General features: G+C 45.8%; 2 protein-coding genes across 2 annotated transcripts in view; one reads left to right on the forward strand and one right to left on the reverse strand.

The window, feature by feature from the left end:
- The window catches only part of LOC144489454 (uncharacterized), a 34543-nt gene extending 14153 nt beyond the window's left edge, over window positions 1-20390 (forward strand). The window contains 2 exon segments of the mRNA XM_078207314.1: window positions 19613-20259; window positions 20261-20390. Coding sequence (XP_078063440.1) covers window positions 19613-20259; window positions 20261-20390 — 777 coding nt within the window.
- LOC144489453 (uncharacterized) lies at window positions 365-17611 on the reverse strand. Its single transcript, XM_078207313.1, has 3 exons — window positions 17595-17611; window positions 13297-14298; window positions 365-1112 (listed from the first exon to the last, which is right to left on the reverse strand). The coding sequence occupies exons 1-3, from the start codon at window positions 17609-17611 to the stop codon at window positions 425-427; spliced, it is 1707 nt and encodes a 568-aa protein (XP_078063439.1). The 3' UTR covers window positions 365-424.
- Window positions 20391-20600: the final 210 nt, after the last annotated feature.

Here is a 20600-nt window from a genome sequence, read left to right on the forward strand (position 1 = left end):
GGGGACACAGATTTAAAGTTTTGAGTCAGAGATACAGGGGGGGATGTGAGGAAGAATAATTTGATGCAGCGAATGGTGATGACCTGGAACTCGCTGCCGACGAGGGTGGTGGAAGTAGAGATAATAAACAATTTCAAAGGAAATTGGATGGGCATCTGGGGGGGTTCCAAACAGAAATCCTTACTAATTATCTCTGAACTTCCTAACACCCTGTCACTCGGTGATCCTTGTGAAATTTGAAACCATGTATTTGCAACAAGACTCAAAGAGCATCAGCCCACTGGAGACAAAGTCATGAGACCGGCCAGTCCAGCAGAAAGAAACCCTCCGACCCTCCCCATTGACCAACTGTGAGAATGAACAAAATGCAGTCCTGGATGTAATTGAGAGCAGAAACAATAACAGCAGAATCCAACCCCTCGAATCACTCATGAACTTGTTGGTGTTTCAGCAGCTGGGATGAAACTATGAATCCCTTCCCACACTGAGAGCAGGGGAACGGCCTCTCCCCAGTGTGAACTCGCTGGTGCTTCCGCAGGTTGGACAACTGACTGAATCCCTTCCCACACTGAGAGCAGGTGAATGGTCTCTCCCCAGTGTGAACTCGCTGGTGTGTCTGCAGGGTGGACAACTGACTGAATCCCTTCCCACACTGAGAGCATGTTAAAGGCTTCTCCCCAGTGTGAACTCGCTGGTGTGTCCGCAGGTGGGATAATTGAGTGAATCCCTTCCCACACTGAGAGCAGGTGAATGGTCTCTCCCCAGTGTGAACTCGCTGGTGTCTCCTCATGCGGGAAGATTCACTGAATCCCTTCCCACACTGAGAGCAGGTGAACGGCCTCTCCCCAGTGTGAACTCGCTGGTGTGCCCGCAGGTTGGATGAATGAGTGAATCCCTTCCCACACTGAGAGCAGGTGAATGGTCTCTCCCCAGTGTGAACTCGCTGGTGTGCCCGCAGGTTGGATGAATGAGTGAATCCCTTCCCACACTGAGAGCAGGTGAACGGCCTCTCCCCAGTGTGAACTCGCTGGTGTGTCCGCAGCTCGGATAACTGACTGAATCCCTTCCCACATTGAGAGCAGGTGAATGGCCTCTCTCCAGTGTGACTGCGCCAATGAACTTCCAGTTCTGATGGGTATCTGTATCTCTTCCCACAGGCCCCACATTTCCATGGTTTCTCCATGGTGCAGTGTCCTTGCCTCTCTCTTTGGTGGACAATCAGTTGAATTCAAATTTCAACATTTGCCACTGTCAGATTCAAACCCAGGGTTCACAGTGCATTGCCCTGGATCCCTGTATTACTAATCCAATGACACTGTCACTGCACCATTGCCTCCCCATCCATGGTAAAGGAGTCACAATAGCCTGAGATCCATGGAATCAGAGCATGCTCTAAATTTAAATTAATGCTCACTCACACTCACCCCAAAACAATTTCACTGTTTTCAACATTTTAAATCCGCTGGAGTCTACGTCTGCAAAGATCTGAGAGAGATTGGTGTCTGGGGAAAATGTTGCAATCTTCAAATCTTGTCCCTGTAAATGAGGAAAGTTATCGGTGTAATTCAAGGTTAGAAATTCAGGACAGACAAACATTTCTTTTGATCGGAGTTTGCTGTGAGTAAATCCTCCCCTTCTAATCCCCTGTAAAAGGAGTTTCCAAAGTCCATCAGCATTTGTCCAGAACAGAAATTCAAAACATTCTCTCCTATTGCTTGCACAGAATTACTTTAGTGGGACAAAATTGCAGTGGAGGCAGTTCAGAGAAGATCCAGTTGGTTGATTCCTGAAATGAGGAGTTTTATCTTCCAGGTTGAGCAGCTGGGGCCTGTACTCTTTGGAGTTAAGAAGACTGAGAAGTAATCTTATTGAAGCATCTGGGAATTTCAGGGTGGCATAATGGTTCGCACTGCTGCCTCACAGCACCAGGATCCCAAGTTCAATTCCAGCGTTGGGTCACTGTCTGTGTGGAGTTTGCACATTTTCCCCTTGTCTGTGAGTTTCCTCAGGGTGCTCCAGTTTCCTCCCACAGTCCAAAGATGTATGGATTAGGTGGATGAACCATGCTAAATTGACCCAAGTGTCAGGGGGGTTAGCAGGGTAAATGCAGGGGGTTGTGGGGATGGGGCTGGGTGGGATTGTGGTTGGTACAAACTTGATGGGCCGAATGGCCTCCTTCTGCACTGTTGGGATTCTATGATTCATATGATATAAGGTGCTTGACAATGTAGATGCTGAGGATGTTTCCTTTGGTGTGGGAATCAAGTAAAAATAAAGGATTTAAGATTAAGATGAAGAGAGATCTTTTCTCTCAATGGGCTATTGATCTTTGGAACTCTGTCTTCACCAGTGAGGATTGGAGGCAGGTCATTGAATATATTCAAAGCTGAGGTTCTGGGCGGCACGGTAGCACAGTGGTTAGCACTGCTGCTTCACAGCTCCAGGGTCCTGGGTTCGATTCCCGGCTCGGGTCACTGTCTGTGTGGAGTTTGCACATTCTCCTCGTGTCTGCGTGGGTTTCCTCCGGGTGCTCCGGTTTCCTCCCACAGTCCAAAGATGTGCGGGTTAGGTTGATTGGCCAGGTTAAAAAAATTGCCCCTTAGAGTCCTGGGATGCGTAGGTTAGAGGGATTAGCGGGTAAAATATGTGGGGGTAGGGCCTGGGTGGGATTGTGGTCGGTGCAGACTCGATGGGCCGAATGGCCTCCTTCTGCACTGTAGGGATTCTAGGATTCTATTCTATGATTCTGATCCACAAGAAAGTCATGGGTATGGACGGGGTGGGGGTAGCAACGTCATAGATTCATAGAGATTTGCAGCATGGAAAACGACCCTTCGGCCCAACTTGTCCATGCTGCCCTTTTTTTTTAAACCCTTAAGCTCATCCCAATTGCCCACATTTGGTCCATATCCCTCTATACCCATGTAACTATCTAAATGCTATTTAAAAGACTAAATTGTACCCGCCTCTACTACTACCTCTGGCAGCTTGTTCCAAATACTCACCACCCTATCTAATTGCAACGGGATCTTGATCAATTGGGCCAGTGGGCTGACGAATGGCAGATGGAGTTTAATTTAGACAAATGCGAGGTGATGCATTTTGGTAGATTGAACCAGGGCAGGACTTATTTAGTTAATGGTAGGGTGTTGGGGAGAGTTACAGAACAAAGAGATCTAGGGGTACATGTTCATAGCTCCTTGAAAGTGGAGCCACAGGTGGACAGAGTGGTGAAGAAAGCATTCGGCATACTTGGTTTCATCGGTCAGAACATTGAATACAGGTGTTGGAATGTCTTGTTGAAGTTGTACAAAACATTGGGAAAACCACACTTGGAATACTGTGTGCAATTCTGGTCACCCTATTATAGAAAGGATATTATTAAACTAAAACGAGTGCAGCAAAGATTTACTAGGATGCTACTGGGACTTGATGGATTGAGTTATAAGGAGAGGTTGGATAGACTGGGACTTTTTTCTCTGGAGCGTAGGAAGCTGAGGGGTGATCTTGGAGAGGTCTATAAAATAATGAGGGGCATAGATCAGCTGGATAGTCAATATATTTTCCCAAAGGTAGGGGAGTCTAAAATTAGAGGGCATAGGTTTAAATTGAGAGGGGAGAGATACAAAGTGTCCAGAGGGGCAATGTTTTCACACAGAGGGTGGTGAGTGTCTGGAACAAGCTGCCAGAGGTAGGAGTCGAGGCGTGTTCAATTTTGTCTTTTAAAAGCATTTTGATAGTTACATGGGTATGATGGGTAGAGAGGGATATGGGCCAAATGCGGGCAATTGGGATTTTTACAAATGTGCGGCATGGACAAGTTGGGCCGAAGGGCCTGTTTCCATGCTGTAAACCTCTCTGACTCTATGACCCTCTGTGTGAACAAATTGCACCTCTGGACACTTTTGTATCTCTCCCCTCTCACCTTAAACCTACCTTTGGGAAAATATATTTACTATCGAGCTGATCTGTGCCCCTCAGTATTTTATAGACCTCTATAAGGTCACCCCTCAGTCTCCTATGCTCCAGAGAAAAAAAGTCCCAGTCTATCCAGCCTCTCCAAAGTAGACATGATCTTATTGAATGATGCAGCAGGCTCGATGGGCCGAATGACTGGCTCCCGTTCCGAATTCTTCTGTTCTTGTTCCGATGGTCTTGGATAGTTGCGCATGCGCCCTGCAACATATTGTCCCTCTGAAGATCGTGGTTCTGAACCAGCCCCCTGAAACCACGCCCATTATGACCAGCCCGAGAGCATGCGCTCTCCTTCCCCGCTGGAACAAGATGGCGGCCGAAAACCGGGGAGCTGCAAACCAGGAACCCGCATGGTCTTATTCGGGCCTTGCGACCTGGAGCGGGTATTTGTGAAGCCTCCGCTCCCTCCCCACCCCGACTCCATTCCTCCCCCCGCCACACTGACTCTCACCCGCTGAAAAAAACGTCCGCCGCCCTCGCAGGGCTCCGAGCAAAGTGGCAGTACGCATGCTCCAGATACAGCACTGCACCTGCGCAATAGGCTGCTGTGGAATGAACAGGACACTTTGACACCTGCAGGGGCACCTGGGAATTAACGGCGCCATTGTCAATCAAAGACATAATAGAAAACTATCTTGTGCAATTGAGATTAATTAATTTTTAAAAATACATTCCTCTGAATTTGTGATGAATTGGCCTGTGTACTAAGCAGATATTAAGGTTCCATTTAAAATTAAAAGAAAAGATGCTGATAAAACGCAGCAGGATTGAGAGAGAACCCACAGAGGCAAGTTATGAATAGAGTTCAGACTGAAGCAACAATAAAAAAACGCACACGGGGGGCCAGGAACTGAGTTCTGCATCCAACAGACAGCCTGAATCATGCCAGCTCCTAACTGTGTTTCTAAGCTCGAAACTATAAAACAATAACACAGAAACAAAACTCTGTAGAGACTGTTTCTGGGACAAAGAAAATAAATACTGGAGATATTCATCAGGCCAGGCAGCCTGTGAGAGTCACAAACAGAATTGAGGATTCAGGTTGCTGACCTGCCCTCAGTCTGCAATTAAATATTTATAGTCAGTCACTGACTAATGGTGGTCACAATTCCCACAATGCTCGGCGCCTCAGAAACCCCTCCATTCAAAAGTTGTTCGCCGGAATTCACGAATCATCGAATCCATACAGTGCAGAAAGAGGCCATTCGATCCATCGAGTCTGTACTGCAACGGCAACAATATATTCTGCACCCTACTCTTTTCCTTTCCCCCTCTGTACTCTTTCAATTTATTTTTTTTCTGAATAGCACGCAAGAAATAATACTTTTCACTGTATCCCAGAACATGCGACAATAATAAATCAAATTAGCCACTACATATCTTGGACACCAAGGGACAAATTTACCAACCCTGCACATCTTTGGGCTATGAGAAAAAACCGGAGCACCCAGAGGAAATGCACACAGACAGAGGGAGATTGTGCAAACTCCACACATGAGGTGGAGATGCCAGTGCTGAACTGGGGTGAGCACAGTAAGAAGCCTCACAACACAAGGTTAAAGACCAACAGGTTTATTTGGAACCACAAGCTTTCAGAGCGCTGATGAAGGAGCAGTGCTCTGAAAGCTCGTGATTCCAAATAACCAAAAGAGAGAATGCTGGAAAATCTCAGCAGGTTTGGCAACATCTGTAAGGACAGAAAAGAGCTGACATTTCGAGTCCAGATGACTCTTTGTCAAAGCTTTGATAAAGAGTCATGTGGACTCGAAGCATCAGTTCTTTTCTCTCCTTACAGATCCTGCCATATCGGCTGAGATTTTCCAGCAATTTCTCTTTTGGTTTCAAATTTCAGCATCCGCAGTAATTTGCTTTGATTCCAAATAAACTTATTGGACTTTAACTTGGTGTTATGAGACTTCTTCCTGAGCAACCTCCACACAGACAGTCACCCACCGCTGGAATCGAACCCAGACTCAGTGAGGCAGCAGTGCTAACCGCTGTGTCACAGTGAAGGTAGTTTGCCGCAAATTTCGGGTGACAACAATGGGCTGGATGTTGCTCAGAATGTGGAGCACTGCAGCAAAGTACAGACAGACAGAGACAGAGCAGCAGACTGGACTGAGAAATGGAGTCTGCAGACTGGAACTGGCAGCATGAGGCGAGGTTATTTTAGTCTAACACTCACAGCAATCTACAACCCACCCCCATTACCGAGACAGTGAGACAGAGATTACAAACACTCACCAACACAGCTCCAGTGAAACGTCCCAGGAAAAAGAGGGAATCTGTGGCAGTTCCTGTCCTGAAATAGCCCCAGGACTGTCACTCAAACCCCTAACCCGGCCCAGTTCACAGCTCAGCCTCTCAGCTTGCAGCTTCCTGCACCTTGAGCCAACCTTGCCCAGGTGTGGGAGGGGTTGTGGAACCACAGAGTGGGGGGAGGGGTGACCTCCTGCTGTGTCCCAAATAGTTTGTCCTTCCCCTCCCCCTTGGCGCTCTAAGCTCTCAATGTGGACAGATTGCTGGACTTTGCAGAGCCTCACTGAGCTGCGCCTGTCCCTTATCCTGGGTCACCCCCTCCCCCTGGGTTTAGTGTGTGTGAAATCGCTGCTTGTTTCCCTGCTGAACCTTCAGTTAAACACAAACAGAAAATGCTGGAGAACCTCAGCATTTCTGGCAGCACCTATGACCATCCAGACTGGAAACATTAATTCTGTTCTCTCTCCACAGATGCAGTCAGATCCGCTGAGATTTCCAGCATTTCCTGTTTCAGATTCCAGCACCCGCAGTATTTTGCTTTTATCTTCATTTAAACAAGCATTCTGTGATGGCCTTTACCCCCATTGCTCCTTTCCAGAGCTTCCCACCTTCTGCTATTGTCCCTGACTCCCACATTAACTCTGTCATTCCTCCCCTTTACCCCGCTCACCCTGTCTGAAGTCAGGCTCAGAGTTTTGCCGCCATCTCCCCCTCCCCCAGCCTCCACATCCCAACACCCGGAATCTCTAACCCAGCGGTTCCAGTTTGTCTGGTTTGAGTTCAGATTTGCCGCAGCACCGACAGGATTTCACTTCAAACCAGCCGGAACTGACTGCTTACAAATCCCTAAATGTTTCTCCAGCAGCCCGGGCTTGTTAATGTTGTTTAAAGTCAGTTTCAGTTACTCTCTTCAGTTTAAAAAACTTCTCCATTTAATTTAAGGTATTACTCGCACCAGACACAAATATAAAACAGTGAACATTATCCCCCCACCCTGACCCGAGCTGGAGTGTCCCGAGGAAGAGACATCTGTTCCGGGTGTAACAATTCTTCGACATTCTCTGTGACATAAAGCAGGAAACGCTGGAAATACTCAACAAGTCAGGCAGCCTCTGTGGAGAGAGAAACAGACTGAATGTGACCTGTCATCGGAACTGGGAAATATATTATTATTTCTCGCAACTGAAAGAGACACTTTACAGCCTTCAGAACAAAACTGAGCTCAACAATTTTACACCACAATCTCTGCCCCCATTGTGTTCTGTGTTTCGTTGTTGCTTTTTTCACCTCATTTCCCTCTTGTTTTCTTTACTTTGCATTCGGACTATTTACACCTCATCCAGATCATCTTTTGTGTCTTTACTTGTCCCATTAACACTCGTTTTGGTCTTGGGCTGTGAATCATGTTATCAGTTTGCAGATTTTTTATTTTGTTCTTCTCCACCTCCCTCTCTCCTTTCTTCACGGGTCTGGCTTTCCCTGTGTGGCTCTGGGGAGCGAGCTGGATTTAAGACGTCTGAAAGAGAGAGAATTAGATGTTTTTTCTCTCTCAGAGGGTCTTTGGTCTGTGGAATTCTCTTTCCCAGAGAGCAGTGGAGACAGAGTCATTGAATATTTTTAAGGTTGATTCATTGGATTCTTGAGAGGAAAGTGGAGTTTTGGCCACAGTCAGATCAGCCGGGATCTTATCTGGAGCAGAGCAGCCCAAAGGTCTACTGCTGCTCTTGATTCATATGGATGTTTAACTGTGTTTTACTCTGTTTCTGCCTCCACACAAACTGCCGGGCCTGTTGACTCTTTGTGGCGTTGACTGTTTTATTTCAGATTTTAACACTCTAACCTCACGGTAAGCTATTGCAGAAGATACGGAGGCATGGGATTGAGGGTGATTTAGCGGTTTGGATCAGGAATTGGCTAGCTGTAAGAAGATTTTAAACTCTCTGGGAACTGTGCCCAGGGACACACACACACAAACACACAATTAATCCAGTTCTCCTGGATTTCTGCTCTGTTACATATCACTGTGTAATCCAACAATTACTCCAGTTCCCCTGGATTCCTGCTCTGTAACATATCACTGTGTAATCCAACAATTAATCCAGTTCCCTGGATTGCTGCTCTGTAACATATCACTGTGTAATCTAACAATTAATCCAGTTCCCCTGGATTTCTGCTCTGTAACATATCACTGTGTAATCCAACAATTAATCCAGTTCCCCTGGATTGCTGCTCTGTTACATATCACTGTGTAATCCAACAATTAATCCAGTTCCCCTGGATTGCTGCTCTGTTACATATCACTGTGTAATCCAACAATTAATCCAGTTCCCCTGGATTTCTGCTCTGTTACATTTCACTGTGTAACGGAACCCGCTCCTGCTGCAGTGAACATACAAATACAGCCAGGGAGCTCCCTCTTGTGGCGATGTGAGGTAAACGGCCTCTGCCTGGGAAATCACTGAATTCTCAGATTCCTGAAGGATCTTGTTGGAGGATTGTGCTGCTGTATTTATCTTATTCCTATTATTTTTATTTGAATATATTTTAATGCAGACGAATCTATTCTCATAACTGATATCAATCTCGGAAACAAATACAGACAAACTCATAGACACACAAATACTCAGAAAAATGCAGACACATACATATGATTCCAAGAATAAATTAGATATAGCTCTTGGGGCTAAAGGTATGGGAAGAAGGGGGATCAGAATATTGAATTCGATGATCAGCCATGATCAAAATGAATGGCGGAGCAGGCTCGAAGGGCCGAATGGCCTACTCCTGCTTTTAGTTTCTATCTTTTTATAATCTCACACAAACACACACACAGCACGCACAGATACACACTCATACATACACACACTCAGACACACACACTATCTCAGACACTCTCACAAACACAGAGACAGACTGAGACCATGAAAAGTTGATGTCAGTCTCACTCCAAATAATCTGCTGGGAAAATTAAAATAACTGCAGCAAATCTGAAACTCAGTGTGAGTTTTATTGTGAAATGAGATAATGTATAAATATATCCCCATAGCTCAGGGTGGGAGTGGAATTGATGGTTTGTCTGCTGTCTGAACAAATATTAAACTGGAGAGATTATAAAGTTTGAATTGTAATATCTAATGGTGTAAAGTATCTGGGAGCAGAGTGGATGTGATAATGGCTGGAATACAGACTGGGGCAATGAGGGTGAAACTGCTGTGCAGAGTGAATGGTTCTTGTTGTAGGGAGGGATGGGAGGAGGGATAGAGAGAGGAATGGGGGGATGACCTTCCAGAATGTATTTTCCAGCCTTGAGATCCGGGAAGTTTTCAGTATTAAAACAGAACATGCAGAAAATAAGAATCCACACTTTTCCAAGTACCAGTTGATTGTGCCCCAGATTATTGATTTCATTTTTCTCCACCGCTGATGTTGAGATGATTGTTCTGTAATTTTTTGAACAGGGATGTTACGTTTACAATCTCTCAGCCTTTTGGCACCACAACTCTATGAGAAGGATTGGAAGGTTGTGCCCAGAGCCTCCACAAACTCCATGTGAAGGACACTATGTGTCAGAGTGCAGCAGTCCCTCAATGTCAGACTGCAGTGTCAGCCTAGATAATGTGCTCAGCTTGATGAGTATTTCCTGTTGTTATTGATGTGGATCATTCAGAAACAATGGACTCTGATGATGTCACCCAGTCCTGCTGCAATGATGTCATAGAGACTATTACATCACAGCGGAGACTTAGTGGTGAAAACAGTTTTGTTCCAGACGGCAGCAAGTCCATTACTGATAGATCAGCAAATAGAATTACTGGGTCACAGAGCACAATATTAGGATGGATGGTCAAAACCTTGTTTGGAGAGACAGACCTTAACAAACACCTTTAATCTGGACAGTTAGGGAGGGAGTTTCAGAATCTCATATCCAGGCCTTGTTACATTCACTCAAAATATTTTACAGAAATTGATAAGTTGTAATGATCAGGAAGGTTTGAAAAGCATTAATCTCTTCTCTTTGGAACAATGTTGACCCCATTTTCTGTCTCAATCTGATTCTCTTTGTCTCAGTTTACGAACTTCCATCCCATTCACTCTGTCTCTTTCCCCATTTACTTTGCTCCCTCTATTCACTTGCTCTCTGTCTGTAATAATCACAGTGGCTGCCGGTGATTCTCTGACTACAATCAGATAAGAAATTAATCCGAAGTGTGCAGTCCCACCCAGCTGCACAACAATGGAGAGGCACTGGAGGAAGATGGTTTGGTCAATGGTGTCAATAACTGCAGACTGGCTGAGAAGGACAGTGACAGATAACTTACCTCAGTCATATTCACACAGTAATTTGAGACTTTGGTAAGAGCTGTTTAATACTGTGTGAAAGACAAATGTAATCAGAGGGATTCACACAGGGAATTTCAGGACATATGGGCAGAGATTTGGGAGACGACAGGGATTTTGGAAGTTGTAATGAGAGATGGGCAGGAGGGGAACAAAGACACTGGGGTCAAGGGTGGGCTCGTGGGAGGAAGGGAAGGGACAGAGGCAGCTTTTTTTATTTCATCTGTGGGACATGGATGTTGTTGCATGGCCAGCATTTATTGCAAGTTGCCCTTGAGAAGGAGGTGATGAGCTGCCTTCATGAACAACTGAGTGGCTTGCTCGGACATTTTAGAGACAACCACATTGCTGTGGCTCTGGAGTCGCATGTAGGCCAGACCAGGCAAGGACGGCAGATTTCCTTCCCTAAAGGACATCATTAAACCAGATGGGTTTTTACGACAATTGTTTCACGGTCATCAGTAAATTCTTAATTCCAGATATGTTTTATTGAATTCAGATTTCACCATCTGCCCTGGCGGGATTGAAACCTGGTACCCAGAACATTAGCTGAGTTTCTGGGTTAACCGTCTAGTGTTAATACCACTCGGCCATCACCTCCCCTCAATCTTAGTGACAAAGAAGCTCCATGCACTCCTCACACTTGTTGTTGGAGGGAAGGATGGAGAAGACTGGGGAGAGGGAGAGCCCTTCAAAAGTATCCAAAGTGAACATAGAACATAGAAAAGCTACAGCACAAACAGGCCCTTCGGCCCACAAGTTGCGCCGAACAATTTCCTTACCTTCTAGGTTCATCTATAACCCTCTATCTTACTAACCTCCATGAACCTATCCAAAAGTTTCTGAAAAGACTCAATCGAATCCGCTTCCACCACCACTACCAGCAGCCGATTCCGCGCACCCGCCACCCTCTGAGTGAAAAACTTACCCCTATTATCTCCTCTATACCTACTCCCCAGCACCCTAAACCTGTGGCCTCTCATGACAATCATTTCAGCCCTGGGTAAAAGCCTCTGAGAATCCACTCTATCAATACTCTATCATTCTCCTCGTGTCTGCGTGGGTTTCCTCCGGGTGCTCCGGTTTCCTCCCACAGTCCAAAGATGTGCGGGTTAGGTTGATTGGCCAGGTTAAAAATTGTCCCTTAGAGTCCTGGGATGCGTAGGTTAGAGGGATTAGCGGGTAAAATATGTGGGGGGAGGGCCTGGGTGGGATTGTGGTCGGTGCAGACTCGATGGGCCGAATGGCCTCCTTCTGCACTGTAGGGTTTCTATGTTTCTAATACCTCTCAACATCTTACACACCTCTATCAGGTCACCTCTCATCCTTCGCCTCTCCAAGGAGAATAGACCTCGCTCTCTCAACCTATCCTCATAAGGCATACCACTTAATCCCAGCAACATCCTCGTAAATCTCCTCTGCACCCGTTCTATGGCTTCCACATCCTTTCTGTAATGAGGCGACCAGAACTGGGCACAGAACTCCAGGTGGGGTCTGACTAGGATCCTCTACAGCTGCAGCATTATCTCCCAATTTCTAAACTCAATTCCTCTATTGATCAAGGCCAGTATTCCACACGCCTTCTTAACCACAGCCTCTACCTGTGACGCTGCTTTGAGCCCGGACCCCAAGATCCCTCTGTTCTTCCACACTGCCAAGCGTCTTACCCTTAATATTATATTCTTCCATTCTATTCGACCTGCCAAAATGAACCACCACACACTTATCTGGGTTGAAGTCCATCTGCCACTTCTCTGCCCAGTCTTGCATCTTATCTATGTCTCGTTGCAACTGCTGACATCCCTCCACACTATCCACAACACCTCCAACCTTTGTGTCATCAGCAAACTTGCCAACCCATTCTTCCACTTCCTCATCCAGGTCATTTATAAAAATCACAAAGAGCAAGGGTCCCAGAACAGATCCCTGGGGCACCCCACTGGTGACCGACCTCCACTCTGAAAAAGACCCATCTACAACCACTCTTTGCCTTCTGTGGGCAAGCCAGTTCTGAATCCACAAAGCAACATCCCCTTGTATCCCTTGCCCCTTCACTTTCTCCATAATCCTTGCATGGGGCACTTTACCAAACGCCTTACTGAAATCCATATAAACCACATCTACCGCTCTTCCCCCATCTAAGTGTCTAGTCACATCTTCAAAAAACTCAATCAGACTCGTAAGGGATGATCTGCCTCGGACAAAGCCGTGCTGGCTACTTCTGATCATACTATTCCTTTCCAAATGTTCATAAATCCTGCCTCTCAGGATCTTCTCCATCAACTTACCTACCACTGAGGTTAGACTCACTGGTCTATAATTTCCTGGGCAATCTCTTCTCCCTTTCTTGAATAACGGAACCACATCCGCCATCCTCCAATCCTCCGGAACCTCTCCCGTCTCCATTGATGATGCAAAGATCATCGCCAGAGGATCAGCAATCTCTTCCCTCACCTCCCACAGTAACCTGGGGTACATCCCATCTGGTCCTGGTGATTTATCTAACTTAAGTGAGTTAGAGACATTAAATAGATGCAACACAGTGTGTTCAATATAAAAATAGTAAAAATAGTAATATAAAACTGATTTATTTGACCTTTATCCACAATATTAGCCCAAACAACTGGCTGGAATTTATTGACATCATCCAACAGACCCCAACGAACATCATCCTGGACGTCACTGACAGCAAAATCCAATCATTGTCATTGTTTGTGAGCTTGTTGGTGTCTCATCAGTACAGAAAAATAAGCAAATCCCCTCCCACATTCAGCACATGTGAATGGCCTCTCCCCAGTGTGAACTCGCTGGTGTGTCAGCAGGTTCGATGACTGAGTGAAACCCTTCCCACACACAGAGCAGGTGAACGGCCTCTCCCCAGTGTGAACTCGCTGGTGTGTCAGCAGGTTCGATGACTGAGTGAATCCCTTCCCACACACAGAGCAGGTGAACGGCCTCTCCCCAGTGTGAACTCGCTGGTGCATCAGAAGTTTGGATGAGGAAGGGAATCCCTTCCCACACTCAGAGCAGATGAATGGTCTCCCCCCAGTTTGAACACACTGGTGCGTCAGAAGGACGGATGACTGAGTAAATCCCTTGCTACACTCAGGGCAGGTGAACAGCCTCTCTCCAGTGTGAATTTGCTGCTGTACAGTGAGATGAGACGATCGCTTGAATGCAGACCCACAGTGGAAGCATCTGAACGGTCTCTCGTCAGCGTGAACAGGTTGATGCTGCATCAAGTCCTGGGAACTTTTAAAGCGTTTTCCACAGTCTGGACATGTAAAAGGTCTCTCATCAGCGTGAACCCGCTGGTGTGTCAGCAGTTTGTATTGCTGAGTAAATCCTTTCCCACACATGGAACAGGTGAATGGCCTCTCATTGCTGTGAACACGTTGATGGTGCATCAGTTCCCCAGAACATTTGTAACACTTCCCACAGTCTGAGCATTTAAATGGTCTCTCCTCAGTATGAACTCGCTGATGATTCAACAGGGTGGATGACTGACTGAATCCCTTCCCACACACAGAACAGGTGAACGGTCTCTCCCCAGTGTGAACTCGCTGGTGTCTCTGCAGGTGGGATAACTGAGTGAATCCCTCCCCACACTGAGAGCAGGTGAACGGCCTCTCCCCAGTGTGAACTCGCTGGTGTATCTGCAGGCTGGATAACTGAGTAAACCCTTTCCCACAATCAGAGCAGGTGAATGGTCTCTCCCCAGTGTGGCTGCGGCGATGAGTTTCCAGCTGAGATGGGTAATTGAATCCCTTCCCACAGTCCCCACATTTCCACGGTTTCTCCATGGTGCGGCTGTCCTTGTGACTCTCCAGGTTAAATAATCAGTTCAATCTCACACAGAACACGGATACAGTCTCTCCCCACTGTGAATGCCACGATGTATTTTCAGGCTGTGTAACTGGTTAAAGCTCTTTCCACAGTCAGTGCACTGGAACACTCTCACTCGGGTATATGTGTGTCACGGCATTTTTCCAGTCACATTTATGCAAAAAAAAAGTCTGAAGCAGACAGAACAGAAAAATATTTCACCTTTGAGATTGAAAGGCCGATGGTATTCAGGTCCAGATGAACTGAATGACTGTCAGAATTTGACATGACATTTGTTCGAGATTTCTGTCTGTCAATCCTCACCTTCTCATATTCTGTGAAAGGAGTTTACAAAAGTCATCACTGTCAGCACAGATTAGAAATTCAGAACAGACAATTCTAGTTTCTATGGAACATTGTTTCCTCTCTCATTCCCCAAAAGCTGTAAATCTCCATCCCACACACTCTCCCTCCATTCTCACTCTGCTGTATCTAATATTCACCCTCCCAATTCTCCTGAAGGTGCTGATTGAGGCGGATTGACAGATCCATGCTCACTGCTTCCTGCCCTGGACACAGAGAGCTGGAAATCTCCATGCAGGCTGCCAGACAGATATATGTCTCTATTACGGGACTAAAAATGTGTTTAATGGATAGAATTGTTTCAGTTGGCTAAGATACAGGGGGCTATAATTGATCATGATCTTGAACTGCTTGTGAGGGTGTTCAAGCAGAGATGATCAATAACTTGGAAATGAAATTGTAGGTGCTGCAGAATGGGATCCACTCGACACTAACAGTGAGTCGGCATTGACCCGAGTGGTCCAATGGATTCCTTCTGTGCTGTAATGACTCTATTACTGGAAATATATCACGTAGCTACATGTTAGGGCTCAGGTTAGAAACTCCAAAATGTTTTATGGAACCCGCCTGAATCATACGTTTTACATCTTGAATTTGGCATGAAATGTTTCACTTCTGGTATGATTCAAATGACCCACCTTTTCACAAAGTTTACTTAAGAATATAGTTAACATGTTTAGTAAGAAAATTAGCAAGAACTTTCAGCAATTACAAACAAAACAAAACAACCAAGTTAATGCCTAACCCATCAACAGCAGAATATTTTCTTCAGGAAGGCAAGACCTTGCTTTCAGATAACCAACAGAATTTCCAAATAAAACAGGGGAGAGAAAGCGAGAGAGACGTCTCTTTTCAGCGTGATGCCCCTTCTAAAACTAAACTGCATCTCAGAACTGAAAATGAAAGAACTTCTGTCACCTGACCTGCAACCAGTTTTTTATCCACAAATCCCAAAGTAAAAACAAACAACCTCTATATAAGCCACTTAAGGAGCAAATAAAGGACTCTTTGTAGACAAGCCGGTGCCATAATGTAAAAAAAACTGAAAGGTTTATTTACAACAGCAGGATCATGATTTTGAGATTTAAAAATTCGTAAAGAAACACTAATGTCACACGACCGTACGATATTACAGATTAGAAATAATAATAAATGTACATTACTGCAGAACCATACATGTCTAATCTTGCCATATGACAATATTGAACATATCTCTAATCTATATTAATTTACAGTCCCCTTAAATGTCAGATATTTCCTGGGGAAACCAGCCCTTTAATTGTGAACATTAGGAAAGGGACCTTTGAGCCAGACAAATAAATGAGTCAAGCTGAGGGAGCAAAGGATGTCAATGTCTTTAACAGAGAGAGACCTGGGCCAACCTTTCCAGAGTCTGCACCCTCCCTGGATTCACTTCCTTTCCCTTCAGTTGCTGCAAGTCCCCAATTTCCCCCAGAATGAGAAAAGAAATGGAAAGGTGGAGAAAACAAAGTGTTTTACTCACAGATGTTGGAACAGGAGGAAGTTTCTGCCTCTCTGATGCCCTATCTTCATTCACGCAAAAAAGCCACGCTCTGATTGGCTGGAAAACCTGAGGCCTTCGGGTCCTCCAACTCTTCTCATTGGCCAGAGCTGGAGAGACAGTGAATCAAAATTGCGCATGTGCGAGTTTTTAGGGTGAATGCGCATGTGCGGGTGTGGGGCGGGGCCCGGACAAAGCCGGCGCACTGACCATTGTCTGTCCGGGTCTTCCAGCCTTTCCCATTGGACAACAGCTCAGCGCGGCTGGAGGGCAAAGTCCCGCCCACCCCCACGTGGGGCTCCGCCCCTCATTGTCTGTCTGCGGGGGATTGACCAATGGGAACTCCGGAGGACCGGAAGGACTCTGCTCCGGTCGCTGCCTCTCACAGGCTCTGGCCAATGGGCATTCTGGAGGACCGGAAGGATTCTGGTCCCCCAGCCAATCAAAGCTCCTCCATTGCCTGAATGCGGAAGTTGCACAATGAGCTTGTTCAGCTGCTCATTCCGGCCCAGCAAAGCTGCTGCTTCTCTTTCTGAATGAAGATTGAGCTTCAGACAGACTCCAACTTCCTCCTGTCTCTCCAACATCTGTGAGTAAAACACTTTCTTTACTCCCCCCTTCCATTCCTTTTTTCATTCTGGGGGGAAACTGTTGATTTGCAGCAACTGATCACGAGAAATAGACGCAGGAGTGGCCAGCAGGCCCTTCATGGCTGATCTATGCCGGCTTCAACTCCTTTTGTGTGCCTTTTCCCATAGCCCTCTATCCCTCGATCTATCAACTATTTATCCACCTCCACTTTAAATACTTATAGTGATCCAGCCTCCACCTGTGGGGGAGAGAATTCCAGACATTCACCACCCTCTGGGGGAAGAAAGTTCTGTGCACCTCAGTTTTAAATGATCGACCATTTAGCTTGTTCGAGACTTCCGCACTTGTAAAAATATCTCACCGTCTATCCTGTCAAGCCCCCCTCAGGATCTAATATTTCAATAAAGTCTTCAAAGCTTCAAGGAATACAGACCTAGACAATTTATTCTCTCTTGATAGGACAACCCTCTCACCCAGGAATTTGTCTGGTGAATCTCCTTTGGACAACATCCAATGTTACTGTATCCTTGTTTAAGTAAAATCAAAACTACGCAGTATTCCAGGTGAGGCCTCACCAACACAACCCCCCTGTTTTTAAACTCCAACACCTTTGCAATAAAGGTCAAAATTCCATTTTCCTTCTTACCTATTGTGGGACCTGCCTGCTAGCATTTTGTGATTCATGTGCAAGAACATCCAGATCCCTCTGTACTTCACTCACCTGCAGTGCCGTTCCATGTAGATAATCTCCCTTTTGATTTCTACATGACCTCCCACTTCCCCACATTAAACTTCATTTGCCAGGTTTTCATCACAATCTATCTATATCCCACTGCAGAATCAAAATATCCTCATCACAACATGTCCTTCCACCTATCTTTGAATCATTTGGAAACCTTACATTCTGTTCCTTCCTCCAGGTCATTAATTGAATCATGAATTGCAGGCCAAGAACTGATCCAAGTGGTACTCCACTGGTTACATCTTTCCACTCTGAAAATGACCCATTTATTCCAACTCTCTGTTTTCTATGTGACGGCCAGTTTTCAATCCATGCTAACACACTTCCATCAATTCCATGGACCTTTACTTTATGCACCAGCCTCTTATGTGGCACCTTGACAAATGCCTTTTGGAAATCATAGAATCCCTAGATTGCAGAAGGGGGTCATTTGGCCCATCGAGCCTGCACCAACTTTCTAACAGAGTATCTTTCCGAGGCCCTATCTCAACCCCACATTTTTACCCCACAATCCCCCTAATCTACACATTTTAGAACATGAAGGGTCAATTTAGCATAGCCAATCAACCTAACTTGCATATCTTTGGAATGTAGAAGAAACCAGAGCACCCGAAGGAAACCTACTCAGACACGGGGAGAATGTGCAAATTCCACACAGACTGTCACCCAAGGCCGAAATTGAAGCTGCATCCCTCACGCTGTGAAGCAACAGTGCTAACCACTGTGCCGCCGTACCACCCTATCTAAATACACTACATCTACAGATTGAACTCGATCTACTCTTCCTCTTGCATTCTCAAAGAAATTGAGCAAATTTGTCGAACATGATTTATCTTTCCGAGAACCATGTTGCCTTAGTTTGATTATATTCAGCTTTCCTAAATGATTAGCTATTTCCTCTTTGATTATTGACTCCAGCTTCTTGCCAATAATAGATGTTAAATTAACTGGCCAATAGTTCCCTGCCTTCTCCCTTTTTGACCGAGGGAATCACATTGGCTGATTTCCAATCTTCTGATACTCTCCCGGAATCTAGCAAGTTAAGAAAAATTTCAACAAAAATCTCCATTATCTCTCCAGGAACCACTTTTAAAAGTCTAGCGTGCAGTTCATTGGGTCCTGGCGACTGAAGGGAAAGGAAGTGAATCCAGTCTGTACATTCCACACATTGTTAGTCCAGTCAGATAGACATAGATCTGTCTGGCAGCCTGCATGGAGATTCTGAGCTCTCTATGTCCAAGACAGGAAGCAGTGAGCATGGATCTGTCAATCAGCCTCAATCAGCACCTTCAGGAGAATTGGGAGGGTGAATATTAGATACAGCAGAGTGAGAATGGAGAGAGAGTGTGTGGGATGGAGATTCACAGATTTTGGGGAATGAGAGAGGAAAGAATGTTGACGAGAATCAGAGAATTCCTCCATCTTATCAGCCATCCCTGAGCCATCATAATGAATCCCTCTTCTCAGTATACCCTTATCTCTGACTTGTCTGTCCTGCTGGCAGTCTCACAAAGCAGCTGCCTGTGTGCTGATACGAGAAGCCCTGCTCGGCAAGTTTAATGCTCCATGACTGTGTCTTTAAAGAATGTTCCATAGAAACTAGAATTGACTGATTTGAATTTTGATCATGTACTGAATTGTGATGTTTTTCTTAAATTGAATTACAGGATATTAGATGAGGAGAAATCACAGACAGAAATCTAAAATGTCAGATCTGGATCTGACAGAGTGACTCGATTCCTTGGGACCTGAATATCATCAGGCTCTAAATCTAGAAGGAGAAATGTTTGTCTGGTCTATCAGCTTCAGAAGATTTTAAACATCAGTGTGACTGGAAATGCACTGAGACACACACAGCCGAGTGAGAGTGTTCCAGTGCACTGTGTGTGGAAAGAACTTTAACCAGTTACACAGCCTGAAAATACATCGCAGCATTCACAGCGGGAGAGACTGTACCCGTGTTCTGTGTGAGATTTAACTGATTGTTTAACCTGGAGAGTCACAAGGACACCCGCACCATGGAGAAACGGTGGAAATGTGGAGACTGTGGGAAGAGATACAGATTCCCATCATATCTCGAAGCTCATCGGCGCATTCACACTGGAGAGAGGCCATTCACTTGCCCTTGGTGTGGGATGGGATTCAGTATTGTATCCACCCTGCAGAGACACGCACGAATTCACACTGGGCAGAGGCCGTTCACCTGCTCTCAGTGTGGGAAGGCATTCGCTCATGCATCCACCCTACAGGCACACCAGCGAGTTCACACTGGGGAGAGGCCATTCACCTGCACTGTATGTGGGAAGGGATACACTCAATTATCCAGCCTGCAGTCACACCAGCGAGTTCACACTGGGGAGAGACCGTTCACCTGCTCTGTATGTGAGAAGGAGTTCACTCGGCTATCTAGCCTGCAGGTACATCAGCGAGTTCACACCGGGGTGAGGCCATTCACCTGCTCTCAATGTGGGAAGGGATTCAATGATTTATATGCCCTGCAAACACATCAGCGAGTTCACACTGGAGAGAAACCATTCACCTGCTCTCAGTGTGGGAAGGGATTCACTCAGTTATGCAACCTGCATACACACCAGCGAGTTCATACTGGGGAGAGACCATTCTGCTGCACTCAATGTGGGAGGAAACAGAGATTCATCCACCCTGCGGACACACCAGCGAGTTCACACCGGGGAGAGGCCATTCACCTGCTCTGTGTGTGAGAAGGGATTCAGAGTTTCATCCAGCCTGCTGAGACACCAGCGAGTTCACAAGTGATACAGGGGTTGGATTCTGCTGTGACAATCAGCTCTCAAATACGTCCAGGACTGCGTTTTGTTCATTCTCACAGATGGTCAACCGGTCGCACGATTTTGCCTCCAGTGGGCTGATGCTCTTTGATCCTTGCTGCTAAAACCCTGTTTTCAAATTTCACAAGGATCAGAGTGACAGGGTGTGAGGAAGTTCAGAGATTTAGTCAGCATTTCT

Source organism: Mustelus asterias, unplaced genomic scaffold, assembly GCF_964213995.1.
Source record: "Mustelus asterias unplaced genomic scaffold, sMusAst1.hap1.1 HAP1_SCAFFOLD_2204, whole genome shotgun sequence".
NCBI lineage: Eukaryota > Metazoa > Chordata > Chondrichthyes > Carcharhiniformes > Triakidae > Mustelus > Mustelus asterias.